General features: G+C 40.8%; 2 protein-coding genes across 2 annotated transcripts; one reads left to right on the top strand and one right to left on the bottom strand.

The window, feature by feature from the left end:
- Positions 1–1,125: 1,125 nt before the first annotated feature.
- On the bottom strand, positions 1,126–10,901 carry PNN (pinin, desmosome associated protein). The gene is made up of 9 exons (XM_062623982.1): positions 10,695–10,901; positions 10,259–10,330; positions 9,303–9,371; positions 8,099–8,171; positions 7,920–8,014; positions 5,920–5,995; positions 4,062–4,217; positions 3,841–3,979; positions 1,126–2,790 (listed from the first exon to the last, which is right to left on the bottom strand). Exons 1-9 carry the CDS (start codon positions 10,805–10,807, stop codon positions 1,502–1,504), a joined length of 2,082 nt encoding a protein of 693 aa, XP_062479966.1. The 5' UTR covers positions 10,808–10,901; the 3' UTR covers positions 1,126–1,501.
- Positions 10,902–11,664: 763 nt separating this feature from the next.
- On the top strand, positions 11,665–16,788 carry TRAPPC6B (trafficking protein particle complex subunit 6B). Its single transcript, XM_062624080.1, has 6 exons — positions 11,665–12,078; positions 12,159–12,226; positions 13,317–13,434; positions 14,851–14,934; positions 15,966–16,059; positions 16,613–16,788. The coding sequence occupies exons 1-6, from the start codon at positions 11,998–12,000 to the stop codon at positions 16,642–16,644; spliced, it is 477 nt and encodes a 158-aa protein (XP_062480064.1). The 5' UTR covers positions 11,665–11,997; the 3' UTR covers positions 16,645–16,788.
- The last annotated feature ends 1,138 nt before the right edge of the window (positions 16,789–17,926 follow it).

The raw sequence follows: 17,926 nt of genomic DNA, 5'->3' as shown, positions 1-17,926 counted from the left end.
GGAAGTTCAGCACTTGATAACACAAAAGACTGTCACTACTCTGAGTTCAGACAAAAAATCCCAAAACTGACACTGTCCCAATGTAGAACTTTCCAAGAGTCTGCTCTATGTTCCAGAAAAATGGGGCATATATGGCATTTCTTACACTAAAAGAAACTTAAATCTCATTTCCATTCCAAAATCTCTCTTGGACTACCTGGTCTGCAATATGAGACTTCTTCCTGCCAAGACAACAAGGATTATAGCAGTGTTTCATATTCAGTAAACAGGCATTAACTGAAGCCTATGAAAACAATTTTGAATGCAGAGCTTCTAAGGTACAGCCACCTGTAATTATGATTCACACTTTAAATGTAGAAAGACTAAGGAAATACACCTGTGCTATAGAAAACATCATAGGCATCAAGAGTAGTCTACAAAGCCACATTTATTTGCACATGTACAGAACAGCAACATGTTATTGTTTTCCATACAAAATTATATAAAAACAGTATTCACCTTCATGGATAAACACCATACCACTTCCAGTTGTATTAAACACATTCAGAAATCATTCTTGCACGCACATAACATTAGTATTAGGTAGTCCCAGGTAACTCCAACACTGCAATGTAATTATTCCTAGTGGTATGAGGGGGTCAAATATTAGTCTGTAGCTAAAATAAAGGGAATCCTGGTTGAGAAGCAAGCTGAAGTCTTTCGTCCACTGGCCATCAAAGCAAGGAACATCATTAAACAGATTAACTGTCTCCAGAACATAGATGTACATACTACCAAAGCACCTGCAGATGGCAGATAAGAATGGTATTCCAGACTGACTTGAGCTATCTTGGCAATGTTAACATTCTCATCTAATCACTGCTTGCCTATGGATAGGAAAAAGTTTTATAAAAGTGGAAGACGGAATTGAGCAAGAGCTTGTGATTACACAACAAAAAAGTATAGATTCAAATCAATTATTTTCCCTTCCTACCCAGCACTGGAGAGATTGCTCCCTTTACTGGGTCTTAAGATGCCCAGTCTCACAACAAATAGAAGGGAAAAGCAAAATTTTACATTTCCTGCAATATTGCCTCCCTACATATGATCTAAAGGGGGAATTTAATTGTCAACAGGACATTTCAATTTATTTAAAATGCACATTTATTTCTACAAAAAAAAAGTTGTATGATACAGAAGCGATCGCACCTACTTAAAGATTTGCCTATTAAAATATACAGAGGACCTTAATGAGTACAGGATATTTAAAAAAAGATGCAAAGGAGTGTTAATCCTTTATTTTTACATTTTCAGGAACTTCACAATGTTTTGGTAAGTAACCTTTTACAAAATTATGTAAAAAGTACAAGAATGCCTGATAAACAGTCTGCATTTGTTTTCCAAAAGATTTTTTACAGCATGCAATTCTTAAGGCAGCCTTCTCCTCCTCCTTACAAGGAATCCTTTCATTCAAATAATCTTCCGCTGCAAAGATTACACTAAGGAAGCTTGGTCTCTTCTGTTAACGCCTTTTGTCTTTCCTGTCTGATTTACGATCTCTTTCACTCCGTGAAGTTCTCTTCCCTGACCGACTACTTTCTGATATGGATCTCTTTCTGTCAGATCTTGAACTTTTATCCTTTGAGCTTTTGGTATCTCTATTCCCACCTTTTGAAGACTTGTGACTTCTGTCTACTCCTGAAGCATCCCTCCGCTTTCTGTCTGTGCTCCTTCTGCGTTTTCTATCTCTGTTATGCCCTCTTCCTCGGCTACGACTTCTACTTCCACTACTGCTAGAGCTACTGCTGCTACTGTCCCTGCTAGTACTTCCACTTGTAGTGCTGCTGCTGGTGGAACTACTCCGGCTGCTAGTGCTGCCAGTGCTGGAACTACTTCCACTACTAGTACTGCTTGAAGTACTACTACTGCTACTGCTGCTGCTACTATGGCTATGAGTCTTACCAGTTTTGTTCCCTGCCCTACCCCTGCTTCTACTCCTCGTCTTACTCTTAATTTCTACACTGGGTGTCTGATTCTGCTCTGTCTGTGCCTCAACTACCTTTACAGACACCACAGCATTTTCATCCTTGTCTGCCTGGGGCTCTGTATCCTGAGTGGACTGAGACAACTGAGGTGACTGTGACAGTGGCACAGACTGTGGCTGAGACAGAGGCTCAGCCACAGGTTCTAGCTGACCTTCAGGTGCCTTCTCTTGTTTTTCTTCAGGTTCAGCTTCAATTTCTGGTTTGGTACCTTTCTCCATCCTGGGAGAAGGCACGTTACACCCTTTTTCTGGCTGAGCATCACACTCTGTTTCTGGTTCCACTTCCTTGCCATTTTCATTTTCTACAGCTTCTATACCACCTGCATCATTCATTTCAGCCACATCCTGCTCATTATCCACTGGCTGAATGTTTTCACTTTCCTCTTTTACAACTGTGACCTCTTCATGCTGACCATCCTGTTGCTTGTCATTCTCCCTCACCTCAGTAGCCTCTCCTACCTTAATCTCCATTTCATGTTTCTGTTCATCCTCTTCCTGTTCCTTCTCTGCATCACTATGCCCTGAACCTGTTTTTCCCTTCTCCTCCCCTACCTCTTCCATTTCTACATCATTGTGCTGATTACCTGTCTCCAACTCTTCCACCTGCTGAGGCATCTTACCCTCCTCCTGCTCCTTGTTCTGTTCTTGCTTCTTTTCTTCATTCTGCACCTCCTGCTGTTCTTTTTCCTTCACAGACTGTCTTCTGGGCCTGGCTTCCATTTTGTTAATCTGCTCCGCAAATTCATTTCGCCTGCTTTCAAAGAGTGCTAGGGAACAAAGGCATAAATAGTAGTTTCAGATAATGTATAGACACTGAAGTCTATGTTCCCCTTAACTATAAGCTAGTAAGTTATCAAATTGTTTTCACTTATAAGTACTGCATCTTTACTCATTCTGAATTAGCAAGCCATTCATGCATAATGAAAAAGATTGCTAGTTACATTAAGAAAACAAAGCGAAGGGAATAGTGATAGCTCAGCTGAGCATCAGAACAGTAAAGCCCTAAATCTAAGCTAACAAAAAGAATTTTTGACTTCGCTTACATCAAAAATCCAGCCAAAAGTATATCAAAATAATAACTTAATTTCCTGGTATTTATTTATTAACAAGGTTATACTTCCTAAGGTAAACAAAAGACAGTAAGAATCAGCAAAAAGCTCATTAGGTATTAAGAAAGCTTAAATGATGTAAATACTCAGACGAGAGAGCTAGCTTCTCTTATACCCCAACCCCACATGATGAAGCAGCTCCTTAACAAAATAATAAAAAAACCCAACCCAACCCAAACCACCAAATACATTCTCAGTTTGATAAAAAGGAACAGTAAGACTACCATCAACCGGAGTATTTTAAATTGTTTTCCAAAAGAAAAAACATAGTCATCCTGCGAAACAGAAATGAAGACACATTAAGGCAAAAAAAAAATTACTATAAAGTTTAGTGCTGTGCTTAAGAAAATGCTTCTCATATCCTTAGTAAAATCCTGCATTTTCTCAGGTCTTCAATCCATAGAATCTGCTTTTTCAAAACTTAAGTTGCTGCACTGGTACACATCTGTGTAATAAAGCTAATTAACAGAAAGAACTGTTTTAAACGTATTCTCTGTGATCACGCATATACCCCTTTTGACTTCTCTTGAAAGAATCAAAGCACATCCGACAAAAGTCACTGAAAGAGTCATGTTCACTTATGATGAACACCTATGCAAGAACAGTTTGTCCTGAAATGTATGTATTTCAGCACAAGCTTAAAAGAAATTTATACAGCAAACAAAGGGAGGCAAGAAGAAGGGCCTTTGTATCACAAAGGCCACTTACCATTCATCTTTTTCTGTGAATCTTCCATCAACTTCTGCGTAGCAGGACACATTCTGCCAGGTATGTAGAATAAGTGGGGTTTTGTCTTTGTTCTTATGTATTTAATTATTTTGGCATTATGTTCATTCCATTCTTCTTGCTGAGAAATGAAAGAAAATAACCCTAAAATATACAAGAACAGTTTAAACAGGAGAAAGATCACGAGCAAAGCTAAAACTCACCAACTGGGCAAGCTCAACTTTTTGCTCCAGTAACCGCAGCTCTGTCTGTTTAGCACGTCTTTCTTCAAACAGTTCTCGCCTTTCATTTTCAACTTGCTTTCTTTCTTCCTCTGCCTGCACTTCAAGTTTTTGTTCAATTTCTTGGCGTCTCTTTTGCTAAGATAGACAAAGAAATATCTTAAATATTTTTTCTAAATCAAGAAAGCATTCTAGTTTGGGCCACTTAAAATTTTTATTTACACCATTAAAGGCATTCCTAAAGACCCATTAAGAAGCATCTCCTAAACTACAAATAATGGAAGAAAATAGTGTCAGTGCTTGCTGGCACCTCATTTTTTGTGGGTTAACTATAAAATTACAGGGCCCTATTTCTGTCTGATTTTTTATCATTCAGTTTGGATTTGAATTTTCAGTACAAGCTTCAACATGTTTCCCCCCCCCCCCCCTCCAATGGCAAAAAAGAGAGAAATAGATTTCCTGTATTCCACTTGGAGGGGAAAAAGTCAACTTGCCCAGACACAAATGAAGTACTGCAGACTGGTGTTTGTGACCAACAAAACAAATTACATTGCAAATACTTCCAGTATATTAATTGCTAATTAGATATACTACTATAATCCAGGAATGCCCTGTTTGTATGTCCTACACAGCCATATGCTCAGATTGTACAATAGTTGTCTAATAAAGAACACATTTTAGCGCCTGAACAACTAAATAGCTATGTTGTAACACTTCTCAGGCCTCTACTTTGATTTATAGCAGCTTTTTATGTATGAAGAGAACACTGTCTACACAAATTCTCAGAAAAATGTTGCAAAAAGCAGTAACTCCTCAAAATCTCTTTATGCAAATACATACTACTATAAATTAGATAAGGACTCAGTTTCTAGACCATCCTCATCAGTATTTTCTTGTTCTAAAGGCAAGCAGGCAACAGAGAACTCTGGTCTTTTCTCATGTGCTACATCACAAGATAGATAAAACAGGAGGATATCAAAATACCACATCTGAAAGTAATCAATACCAGCACTGCAAGCCAGATATACTAACACTACACAGAAAAGGTTTTAAGGACTTTGTATCTGCTTCCACCAGACTGCTGAAAGTAGAACTTCCAAACACTGTTTTTAATCTAAAGGTTTGTATCAACTGAATAACCCATTTAGGGCAAGTGTAAACAAATACTGTACCCTTCACAATTTAAAAGGACACACTAGGAATAAAGTTACCACCATGCTATACGCAAGTTCTTCAAAATTGCCACTAGACTAAGCAAAGCCTTCACTTCAGTACAATTACATGTCCGTTCATTAGAAGTGGGTATTCTTGTTATCCACACTCAGTGGGGGAAGCCATCTGTAGTCAAACAGATAGCAAGATACAACCACATATGTCTGTATACTTGATTGGTTATAATTTAAACATCTGGAATGCATCAGGGTGGGCACTGCTTCAGCAATACTGAATCACTGTCACTTACAGAAGTATCCTATGGCCTATTAAATAGTTAACCTGATTAAATTCCATTTACTTTGAAACAATCCCCAAGTAAGTAAAACAAAAAGATAACGCACTTTGTGTTTTCAATATGGACAGCAATTAAAACAATCAGCAAAACCTTGCTTTTTCATTTCTGCAATGGTCAGAAAAAGTGCTGTGAAGTAATGAAATTGTTAGTGACCCTTTCCTGCCTCCCACCCCCATTACACTAAACTAAACCAAACCAAACCAAAACCTATATGCACTTTTACCAATTTGTTGCACCTGCAGCCTGAGGAATTTTCATTCCTATATGAATCAGCTTAACCACAGAGTTTTGCTTGATTATTTACAATCTGACAAAACTAGAAATAAATACCCTTTCAGTAGCAACTGTGGACTCCTGTTTAAATTTTTGAAGAGTGCCCATCAACAAGCCAAATATACGTCGATTCCTGAATTAAAAAAAAAAAAAAAGTCGAGATTCAGTCCAAGTCCCAAGATTTTTATTTCCATACAAATCAGAGAAACTTCCTACCTCAAAGACATTTATTTTTAAAGGCTCAGTATTACTCTATGCCAGTAGCAATAGAACACATATTGACTGTGCCAACAGTCAAGGATATAATTTACAGTGACATATCATATTCTGCTTAAGAGTAAGACACAGCTCTTATCCATAACACCGCACAGATAGCACTGGAAAAATTTTAAGCTTGCACATTTTACATCTGGAAATAATGACACTAAGGAAATGTAAAAATTTTTAAAAATTCAAAAGCAGAGAGTACTGAAGCACAGCTTGATTAAACACAGTGTGAGCCATCAATAAGGCAGTGAACTGGAAGGTCACTGGGCTTTCTGAAAAAACATATTCACCCACCTCGCTCAGAGGATTAAAGAGAAATGGAGCCAAAGGGGAGTTAAAGTTTATCTGTCACAGTCTGCCTAACAGTATCTTCCACAAGACACTGCACTGTGGGATGAAACCTGAACTGCTCTCATCCAGTTCTTCAAGGAGTTCCCTTCTTCTGAACAAGAACTAATTGCTTGCACTTCATCTTGTCTTTCTTTACTGCAAGAGGCAGACTCTTATTTGCCTTGAGATTTCTCATTTAAGAAAGCAAATGCTACTCTCTTTACTACTCTACTACAGTGGCACAAACCTGACATGGAAAGGTAAAGGTACTTGTATATTAAACAGTAGAAATAGAAACAAATGAAGATTTGAGACCCAGAGATTACTTTACTCAAAGGGTAACTCTATATGAGTGACATCCCAGAAGACACTGAGCAAAAAGAGTCCAATGGATGCTGTCCTCTTAAAGAACGTCTTTATACCACAAGTCATATAGAGACCAACACTGGTTTTCTCATCTCCCCAAGAGACTCCTGAAGGGCAAAACAGTACAACTACGATTCTGAGGGAACAAACTTTTAGCACGTGAATCTCTAGGAAGTCCACTAAGATCTCTGAAATTCCTTCTGTCAGGAAAGTTGGAAATTGGTGATGGAAGTAACAGCAGTCTGCTAGCGATGTTGCAACTATAAACAAAGCAAGTAAAGTGACTTTTCTGTGCTAACTGACCTGTGGGCATTATCAGAGAAGCTAGTAAGTTCCTTATTCAAGTTCTTATCCTTCTACTTATTTGAGGTATGGGTTATTATTGCACCAGCAGAGTTGCAGACTGAAGCAGACAGAATCTAAGAGGTCAGACAGAGTTGCAAGTTTGCTTTTCCAACACCTCTTTTCAATAGAGCTGCACTTCAGCAAGAATTTTCAGGAGCTACCCTGACACAAATAAAATATGGGGGGAGAGAGGGAGAAAGATACATGTAGAAGGAATCTAAAAAGCAGGCAAAAGGACAGTTAGACTGTATACGCAACGAGTCTGAAACTAATAGGAAAAAAAATATGGTGGAACTTGGAACTACTCCTTTAAAAAGCCAATAAACTGCAACCCAACAAAACAAAAAAACAAACAAAAGAAAAGCCTCCTTCAAACAACAAAATAAATGATGTACCAAGACAGCTGTAACAATCCAAAATGTTAAATAACTACTGAAGCTATATGTATTTCTGCCTTACTCAAGGATGATCACTGGCAATAGCACTAGCAAACCTATTCCTGTAGGTGGCCTAAGAAGTAGAACCACTGTCAGTTATGTGAACAATGTGTTGCTACTGCTCTGAAGTATTTTGAGAGAGTATTTAAAAAAAAAATAAAAATTAAAATCAATTTTATACCACTATGGTACATCTCCAGCATCATCTCTGATACATAGCAGCATATGCACAATACTTCTAAAATGTAAAACTACTTCTTACGCTAGCATAGAGAAGTACTATGTTGGTGCTTAAAAGAGATTTCTGCATACCTCTGTTTTCCCTTCTCATCCATATTTTGATCTTGTATAAGGTCTCGACGTGTTCGCTCTTTGGAGGTAGCAACAACAGAAGATGGCAACGCTGGCTACAACAAATTAAAATAAATTACTTCATTACTGCTTCAGAAAAGTACGTTGCTTCCTGCACAGCTCCATTTACCATGAATTACCTTTTTAATATCGTCATCCTCTGCGTCGCTTTCTTGGCGTGATTCTCTTCTTGTCCGACGTTCTCCACCCAGCCTAAGAAAAAACATTAGTGGTCACTAAAGAACATATATTTAGGACAGCATCTGTTCTAACATGAGAAAAATACAAGACAGCATATCTAGACAGAAGAACCAACATTTCCAGCAAAATTCTCCCAACTGTTCTCATGACCAGTAAGTAGCATTTTACAGACAGAATCTACTGTTGGCAAAAATCAGTGAGAGAACACAGTTCAAGTTTTAACACAACTTGCACAATAAAGGAAGGCAGAAGAGCCCGCATCACTACCATGCTTGACTTTTTAAGATACTTTTGGAAACTATTTCTTGGTTTTGATGTTTTTATTTTTCTAAATCTCTAAAATGGCTACTGGTATAAGGGGATCATGAGACAAATTTAAATGTATCAAGATATAAAGGTTGGTATGATTTTTCAAATGGAAATAATATTTATGTTACGCAGCCAAATACATACAGAACGGGGGCAGAGCACTTACAACCTGAGAATTTGGATGAACCGAGTCTTTAATAAAGAACAACTACACAGTGTATTAAATAAAAGTTATTTTCAGCTTTCATGCTCAGCTTTGTGGCACAGAACTTTATACTACTGGTAGAGCTGCTTACAGTATTCATTTTGCATTAACTCAAAAATTCAAAAGTTTTGAATTTTTCAAAAGCTTGCTTTAGTCAAGAACTACCACTGCACTGAAGTGGCCATAGAATGAAGCTCACTGTAATCAGTCACATCTGATCTGCACCCAGATGTGAATGCTCAAAATCTGAGTCTATGGTCACACTGTACGCATTCAATTTATTGAATGGGAGATCTCAGTCATAATTCGTGTTTACTGTAAAACAAATCTGAACTACAAAGCACAATTTTATATAGCCAACTGTACACAAAGTAAAAAAGAAAATTTCAAGAATCTTTGTATTGCTGTATCTTTTTGTTATTCCTATAATCTTTACATTGCTATAAAGTATGAAAAAAAGATTTCATCACAATTACCATAATCCAGATTTAACTCTTGAATACATAATCTCTAAAGAAGACAGTGAAAGTCATCACTTATTAACAGTTACTGAATCTAAGTATTTTAAATCTACTATTATAAATTCTCATCCTGATAAAGCAAGTTCTCTGTATCAGTTTCACACCCACCTACTGGTTGCCCCTTCAAGATCCCTCTGTTTGGCTGGGGGTCCTCCTCCACTATCCGAGAATCCACGCCTAAATAGAAAATACTTGTGATCTCAGAACAAGTTTGGCTAACTTCAGGCTCACCTTAAGCCTGCATAATCAAACTGTATTTTGGCTTTATGGTTGTGATATAACAATAAATACTCAGCTGTATCATCATTCACTGTTACTACTGCAATAAAGCGTTTTAACATACTGCTTGGGGACCAACTAATTTAAACTTGAATTTCTGCACTCACTTAATCGAGTAGCTACATGAGAACAAGGAGCTCTATGATGTTCAAGTGTTCATATTTGCAATAATTTAAGATGTAATGAGCCTTAACCAGCAGTTTAATATTGAAATTCAACAAAACTATCCACTATATACTCCATTAAGGAAGAACTACTGAACAAAAGTTGGCCTTTCCATTCTACTTGGGAGAAAGGAGAAAAAAAGGAAATAAAATAACATATTATACCTGCCCCCCCCCCCACTACTGGGTTTACCTACAAGTGTTTTAAAATTCCTGTCAACTTCAATTCTTACTATTCTCCCTGGAACAGTTACCAGTTTCTTAATTACTGAGAGACTGATTTTGAACGATTTTAAAGAGACAAGGTCCCAGAAACCACATAACACCTCCCTTAACTTTCATGTTTCCCATTATATTTCAGGCTAACAGCTGAAAGCATTAGGGAAAACCATTAGTTAAAATTTGTTATAATTCAGAGTAAGAAGGTACTTTACATTACAGGTGGCGACATATAACCCCAAATGCCCCGGTGGCCCGCTTTGGTGCCTGCTCACTGAAACAGCAGTATACTATGCAACGGGATAAGAGGAGAAACACAGAACAACCCAGTGCAAGGACAGCAAAGCAATGCCAGGGCAAAGGGTGGCACAAACCCCACCGCGTATTTGTGCAGTTCCTTACCTTAGCAATAAGCTCCCACGCCCCCTACCTCCACCAGGGCCTGTGATGGCTAAGAGTCTGTTTTGAGGGGGCCTGCAAGAGACAGCGGGCGCTGTTAGCGGTACCTACCCGGTCCCCCTGCCACGCCGCGCCGCAAGGCGCCTCTTCGGGGCGCTGCAGCTCGCCCAGCCAGAAGTGCCCAAGGCCATCACCGTTCCCCCCACAGCTTACGTCCCCGCCACGCCAGCCCCCCCGTATGCTGCGCCGGACAAGGGGGGGTGGCCCGGAGCAGGGCGCGGGGGTCTGGCGGAGTGTGCGGGCAGCTCCTCGTCACAGCCCCCCCGCACGCCTCCCCCACTCTCCGGGACACCAGTAGGGCGCCCCACGGCTCCCTCGCCTCAGCCCCTGTCCCGGCCTAGCCTGGCCGTATCTCGTCCCCCGGCCCGCCTCACCTCACCTCACATCATTGGGGTCCCTGCCCGTGAGCTTGCGGATGTTCTCGTCGACGTGCCTGAGGCTCTCCTTGGCCTTCTCCAGCTGCTCCTGAAGCGCGCGCACCGCAACCGCCATCCCGCCTGCCGCGCGGCCTACACGGGGCCGAGCGCAAGGCACCGCTGGGTAGCAAGAGGAGAGGCTCCGCCCACGCGCAGCCCGCCGGGAGGCCCACCACTCCGGCAGCCGCGGGCCAGGACGCCGCAGCCAATGGCCGCTCAGCAGCTGTCCTCCGATAGCCAATAATCGGGCACCAGAGGAAAGGGCACGTCCCGTGGAAAATGCTCCCCATGGCGTTCACCAATCACGGGGGCCAGAAGCAGACCGGCACCCCAGCCTGCCAATTAGCGAAAACATTTGCCTGCCATCTCCGCGAATCACCACAGGTGCCGCCGGAGTGACGTCGCTCGGAGCTAATGAGCATTCACACTCGTCATTTGCCTGCAGCCCAATCAGAGAGCCACTTCGAGGACTTTTATCCTCACCCACCTGGGACACATCCTACTTTTCCACCCGCTATGGGGCCGACGAGCTAGCACGCGGGCGGTTTAGATAGGGGCCAATCACCGCCCTGCTACAGTCGCCGCCGTGCCAGGGGAGCCAATAGGCGACGGCGTTACGCAAAGCCGGCGGGCTGTCCGGTGTCTTGCGGGCCCGGGAGCAGCGACTTGGGCGCTGCCACCCATCCCGTCTCCCGTGGCTGCGCGGTACGGGCCTCTCCAGCCAGCTCTCCGCTCAGCGGCTGTAGGACCCCGTCTCCGGGCGTTGTCCCCGGTGTCTCGCTGCGCTTCTCCCCTGAGGCGGCCGGTGCCTTTCCGTGCAGCGGCGGGAAGGCGAATGAGCGAGTGACGTTCTGAAGGCAGTAAACCCCCACGCCCGTCTGTCCCTCCCGGTTTCAGAAGTGAGGCGGGAAGGGGCAGCTCCGCAGGGAAGAGACGAGTTTGCCCCCCCGCCCCGGTTCAGTCCCCGTCAGGGCACTCGCTTGTGGAGTCTCGGTTCGCGCCTCCGCCCCAGGCAGCGGGCTCGGGAAACCGATACGTAAACGCCCGTTTTCTGCCCCAGGAGAGCCTTCAGCCGGCGGCGGGTGGGAACGCCAAGCGGCTCCCCGTCCGGGAGTGCCATCCCGCCCGTTGCCTCTGTGCTGCCCCTCTTCAGCCGGCCGCGCTGTGCAGCCGGAAGGGGCGGTGCGGCGACGGCGGCAGTACCGGCTCTGGCGGCAGCTGGCCGTTGAGGCGGCGTCGGGCGGGGGGCTCCGCTGCGGAGCGGAGATGGCTGACGAGGCGCTCTTCCTGCTGCTGCACAACGAGATGGTGGCGGGGCTGTACCGCGCCGCCGAGCAGGGTGAAGGGGTGAGTGGGACAAGGGCCGCCCGGGGAGCCGCCCGGTAGCGGCCGCGGCTAACGCTACGGCGGCGCCTTGTCTCTTGCAGGAGAACGGCCGCTGCACCACTAAGCTAGAGAGCATGGGCTTCCGTGTCGGGCAGGGGCTGATCGAGAGGTGAGTCCTCGCCGCGGCCGGCCCCTTGCAGTGCCCCTCTTCCTGCTCCCCCGCCAGCGGGCGCTGTTGTCTTCTGGGGGGTTACGGTGCGGGAGCCCCTGCCCCTTTCTTCCCGGTCTGCTGGGTCCGGGCAGGGTTCGCCAGCTCGGTGGAAAGCTGCCGGCTCCCCTAAGCGGACAGAGGGCTATGATGCGGGTGTGCTCCTCTTACTAGACCTGCCATCCTGTCTTTTGGCATCTCATTCTTGCGGGGACCTGTGTTTGAATACCACAGGGAAGTTTTGGAGTATGTATTTTTGCAGCGCTTCCTGTCATGAAAACGGAGTCAAAGTGTATGGTTACTGTTAATGCTTACAATCCCTTTTAGTTGCAGTTTTTGTAGACCTACTTTGGTATGTTTCCTATTTCTGGGATGTTTCATAGTTTTCTTCTTCATAAATGTAATTTTGCGATTGGCTACTGTGTTTCTCGAAAACACTCTGAGTCATTGGAACTTTGAAACCAAGCACGTTGCCTCCTTGTTTCCCCAGGCGCTTTGGGGATGCACATCCAACTTCAGCACCCTCCTTCAGAGGTGGTGTGGAGACTCTGAGCTTCTGAAATCATGCTTTCATTTTACAGAGTGGTGCTTTAGTGTCAGGTAAAGACCCTTAAGGAGGATAAAGGGAGAGAATTCTGAAATAAGCTAGAGATCCCTTTTTGGGAAATGGGAACAAGTTTCACATGTTTGTTCCTCTGCGATAGTGCAAAAAAGCACATTTGAAGGACTCCTTTGAAGCAGTAGGTGATCTTTTTATCTTCCATTTAGACGTTTAGTTGAAGATAAAACTGATGCAGTGCTTTGCATCTTTCTGTACTTCAACTCTTTACTAGTCATATAATTAAAACATTTATTCTGCTGTCATGTTGCAGGTATTAACACTCGCTCTTAAATTAAAATAGTTGAGGAATACAAAGTGATGGCACAACATGCTGAAAAACTAATTTCTATAATGGCCTCAAAAATAATGTGCATAGTACCATTTTTTCCTGTTTAATTGGTCAAGTTGTGCATACCTTCCTTATTGATATATTTCTCGCTTATCTCTTAGGTTTACAAAAGATACTGCCAGATTCAAGGATGAACTAGATATTATGAAGTTCATTTGCAAAGATTTTTGGACAACTGTATTCAGAAAACAAATAGATAACCTAAGGACTAATCATCAGGTACTAATGCTGTAGAGTAAGATTTAACTTGCAGAATCAGTAAGAGTTTTGAGCTAGTAGCACATTTTTGTTTTCCTTAAGTCTAGAATTATAAGAAACCCAAAATGTTCACTGTTTTAAAAGTATGTTTTTAAGGTTCATCTTACCATGTAGCTTCAGAACACAAGTTAGTAATTGCTTGTGTTGTCTTTATTGCCACCCTGTTTGGAAAGACTAAATGCTTTGAATTTCCTATGCTGTGCTGCAGAGTTACAAACTCACAGGAGAGTAATGGTTACAATTGATTAACACTTAAACAGGAACTTTTTAATGTTATTTCCCAATAAATTTTAGTAGAAAACTAGTTTGAGAAAGTGATATTGCTGTCTTAACATGTATTTAAACAGAATGGCTGCCTTGAAGTATGTTTGGTTTTCATTTTGAGGAGTAGTTAGGGCTTTCAGCAGTTGCACTCAACTTATAAAAGGAACGGTGGAAAAGTTCCCAAATTTACATGTTGGTGACATTGCATTGTATCTATGTCCTTTCCTGCATCAACAGCCACAATTCTTGCAGCAAGATTAAAATAATTTTGCTAGAGTAAAACAGTCTTCCTTTTGAATGACTTTCTTATGGCCATTTTCCCATTATATCAAAATTGAAACATGAGAATTTGTACAAGGATTGTGCCAAGTAAAATAGGTTTTATTTTTCAGTGAGCAGTTTACCAAGTAATAACTTTAAGATAATGATTACCTTAGAAATCTGGTTTTGAATTCAAAGAAAGCTGCAGTATTTAGCTTAGGTCTCAATTGCATATGCAGCCTTAATCTAAGTTGAAGGGTTATGAAGTTCCAAGGTAGCACAGTCATTAACAAAGAAATTAAAATAACAGGTGTAGAAGAAGCTATACTGTGTGTTCATATGTAATTTATTAAAATGCATATTGTGGCACAAAATTGTAATATAGAAAATACCAGACTTCTAATTTGATCATCTGTTGGGTGTTGTTGCCCATATCACTATTAAAGAAGATAATTCTCAGTGAATTTGAGAATAAGAATGAAAATTAAGATTTGAATGTAAAAATCAGCATGCATTTGGTATATTGACAAAGACTTTCTAATAAGGAGCTATTGTTTCTGAGCACCAGAAGGACTCTTCCAAAAATGTAAACAGATGTGTTTTTAGGGTTAACTAATCCTACTATTATGTAGGGGGTTTGTTGTAAACTCACAATTAAGTATCTTTTATTTTGATATTTCATATAAGTAAATACTACCGTTTAAATCACATATATCTTAATCTAAAATCGCATTTTTAGATTTTTCAACCTGTGAACATTTATATTGCATCTACAAATCAAATCACATAAAATGCTGATTACATGTTACTGCATATGCAACTAAAAAAAGCTTTTTTTTTTTTTTTTAATAGGGTATTTATGTCCTTCAGGACAATAAATTTCGTCTCTTGACACAAATGTCTGCAGGAAAGCAGTATTTAGAACATGCACCAAAGGTACCCTTCAGTTTTATCTTTGAGATCTACCAGTTTGAATTACATTGATTTATTAGTGAAAACTTTATGTAACTGGATCGATGCAAACTCTTCAAAAGGGCAGCCAAAGTTCAGTCTCCAAAACCTGAGCTTTTAGAAATGCACCTTGTTTTGGAACACTGGATTTGATTTATGGCTCAAGAAATAGTCATAGTTGCTGTAAAACTTGCTGTTATCATGTTTGAGTTACTTGATGGTAGGAGTCGGTCTGCCACCACCACACAAATTCTTTCTCTTTGGAAAACATATGCCTTCTGAAGCTTTTTTTTTTTTTTTTAAATTTCCAAAACATAATTGAAAGATGCTATTTGTTACCTAGAACAAGCTTCTGAGATTATATGAACATGTGGAAAGATCTTCCACCAATTAAAAATGGTTTTGAGTGTAGATGCTGAGTGAGAGTTTAGGTAAGTAAAATCAGTGCTTCTGCAGAAACTCTTATACAGCACTTTGGTGCAGGCAGATGTAAGAAATGGGGCATTCAGTTCCATTTTATGGCCTCTTAATCTTCATAGTCATCGCAGTTGCAGGCTACAGTCCTTGGGTTTATTTTTCTTGGTGTTTGGCAAGATGTTTCTTCTGGTTTGCAGCATATATTCTAGATACCTGTAGGCCTTTGTATTCTAAGACATGGCCTGTGCAAGAATGCTGTCTTGGACTGTTTCTCCTTCATTGACTTTAATACCAGTTGCTAATTTAGCCACGTCTTGGGAATAATAATTTTAAGTATATGAAGTTCCGACAGGTATAGTGGAAACAGAAACAAGCTACTCAAGATAGTGTCTCTAACAAGACAATTCTGTATTGTGAGCTCTGCTGCACCATGTGTCAGAGCTTTCATCTGCTGGAGATGAGGAAGTCTCTTGAGCACAGTAACAGAACCTCCATAGTTTTATGTTGTTCAAGTGCTGTCTTGTTCTTGAGTACTTAGTTTCATCTTTAGGAACAAGCTTCAACCTTCACATTTATTAAAAATGCAACTTTATGTTTAGTATTTAGCATTTACCTGTGGACTAATCAGAGGAGGCCTATCAAATTTGGGAATAAAGAGTATTGTAACAGCTGAAGTTTCATCAATGCCTGCATGTAAGTAGTTTTTGGAGTATTCAATTATTAGCTTACTTGGTAACTTTTCTTATTGACTTCATCACTATAAGCATTTTTCAAGGTGGGATTAGTTTGAAGCTGCTGGGCCATAGGAGTCATGAACTTCTGGGTACAGCTTGTCACGAAATGCTTTAGTATTTAGAAATTACTGACAGAAGGTGAACCTCCATGATACTGAGTGGAAAGCAAAACTAGAAAAGTTGCATTTATATTTAAGCATCAGATGAATAAGGATGGATGTCCAGAAGGCCATTTGAACAAGTGAAGATAAAAACAACCAGAACAGCTTTCTCTACAGAAGTCATTAAGAAAGAATGAGAACTCTATTGTAACTACCCAAGCTGCTTAAGGTGGATTAAAAACTTTCCACAGTCTTTGCATGAATTCTAAATTTAGCTGACAAAACTGTTGTGATGTGAGAAATGGATCAACTTAAAGAAAAAAATAAAAAAGCAGTTCAGCTGGAGTTTAATGCTAAATTGCTTTAAAAAAACCAATGTTGATATTTTGATCTGACTCTTTTTCTTTGCAGGTAAATTTCAGGTGATGATACAGAAGATGTAGAGCACATTCAAATCTGGGTGTCTACCTTAAAAATCCTTTGTGTGTGGATTCTGTATCTTGGTTCAGCCTTGTATGTAGCTTGTAAATTATAGCAGTGTGCAGCACAATTTCAAAATATATAATAAATATTCAACAAATTAACAACACTGTCCTTGCATCTTGGTATGAAATGTATTCTATACTAAAGTATTCATGTCCACATGGTAAAAAACATCTAATCAAAAGTTTTCATCAAAACATTTCAGTTACCAAAGCAGCACACATGGAAGACAGGAGGCATGTCATGAGAACAGAATAAAAGCCTAAACTGCATTAAAGAACTAATGTTTTGTGTTACCTCACATGAATGCCCAAGTGCTGCCTTCCTCTGTTCACTCTGAACCATGAGGCAGCAATTGCTTTTGTATTATTCTGAGGAAGCCATTAGCAAGTAAACCGAACCCCTTCATTAGTGGTGTTCACTGGAGGTTTACTTCCTCTGTAGAAATGATATGGGGCAGGAGAGAACTTATTTCTACACAGTTAAACAGTTCCTCCTACCTAATTAACAACCATTTTTTGTGTCAGAAAATTTTATGGCTAAGGTCATCTATAGTGGCTTGTGCATAAACTCAGTATTAATGTAGTTGTTTTTAATTGCTAGCTACATGCAACTTACTTCAGTCAGGAGCATGTGCAGGAAGATGATTAGGCCTGCAAGAACCTATAAAGACATCACCAAGACTCTTGAGGTCATAGGGGTTTGCTAGATACTACTTGTTAGAAGATTTGCATAACAGTGTATGTCTTGCTGTAGGTAAGCATGAAAAGATCTTGTTAAAACTTTTAATGAATTCTGCTGTGAGACTTTCCTGTTGGCAGGTTCAGGCTTTATACATTCAAATGAATCACAGCAGAAACTTAACCGTGTTCATTCAGAAGTGTGAGACTGCCTTGTGATAGTGAAGCAGTTTCTACTTTGTATAGACTAGCATACAACAGGCTAACTAGGAAAGCTAATGTATTAACATAGCACCTTTGATTGTTGTAACTACATTCTGTGGTGGAAGAAGCGTTATGTTGTCCAGTTTCACGGTAGGCAAGACCCTCTGTAATCTCTAGGGAAGGTCTGAAGTTTGTAATAGACCAAGCCTTTTCTAGGGCGCTGCTAAAAGCTAGCAAACTATGGATTATAAATGCAATAACCAGGCAGCTGTTATACTTGAGCTTAAGATGCATGAAATTCAGATCTTTCTAGGTACCGCAAATGCTAGTTCAGATCAGTTGTAGCTGAATAAATTGA

The sequence above is a fragment of the Pezoporus occidentalis genome, unplaced genomic scaffold (genome assembly GCF_034315485.1).
Source record: "Pezoporus occidentalis ecotype Australia unplaced genomic scaffold, CSIRO_AGI_Poc_V1 ctg108, whole genome shotgun sequence".
In the NCBI taxonomy this organism is placed as follows: domain Eukaryota; kingdom Metazoa; phylum Chordata; class Aves; order Psittaciformes; family Psittacidae; genus Pezoporus; species Pezoporus occidentalis.
The sequence above is the reverse complement of the archived record's forward strand: the minus strand, read 5'-3'. Positions and strand labels throughout refer to the sequence as shown.

Bases quoted from the DNA above. Each gene is read 5' to 3' on its own strand.
- PNN (XM_062623982.1), bottom strand. From the start codon at position 10,807: ATGGCGGTTGCGGTGCGCGCGCTTCAGGAGCAGCTGGAGAAGGCCAAG. The intron at 8,015-8,098 runs GTAATTCATGGT...AATTTGTTGTAG, and splicing joins AGGATGACGATATTAAAAAG to CCAGCGTTGCCATCTTCTGT. The intron at 2,791-3,840 runs GTAAGTGGCCTT...TTTGTTCCCTAG, and splicing joins TTCACAGAAAAAGATGAATG to CACTCTTTGAAAGCAGGCGA.
- TRAPPC6B (XM_062624080.1), top strand. From the start codon at position 11,998: ATGGCTGACGAGGCGCTCTTCCTGCTGCTGCACAACGAGATGGTGGCG. The intron at 13,435-14,850 runs GTACTAATGCTG...TTTTTTTAATAG, and splicing joins ACCTAAGGACTAATCATCAG to GGTATTTATGTCCTTCAGGA. The intron at 14,935-15,965 runs GTACCCTTCAGT...CTTTATGTTTAG, and splicing joins ATTTAGAACATGCACCAAAG to TATTTAGCATTTACCTGTGG.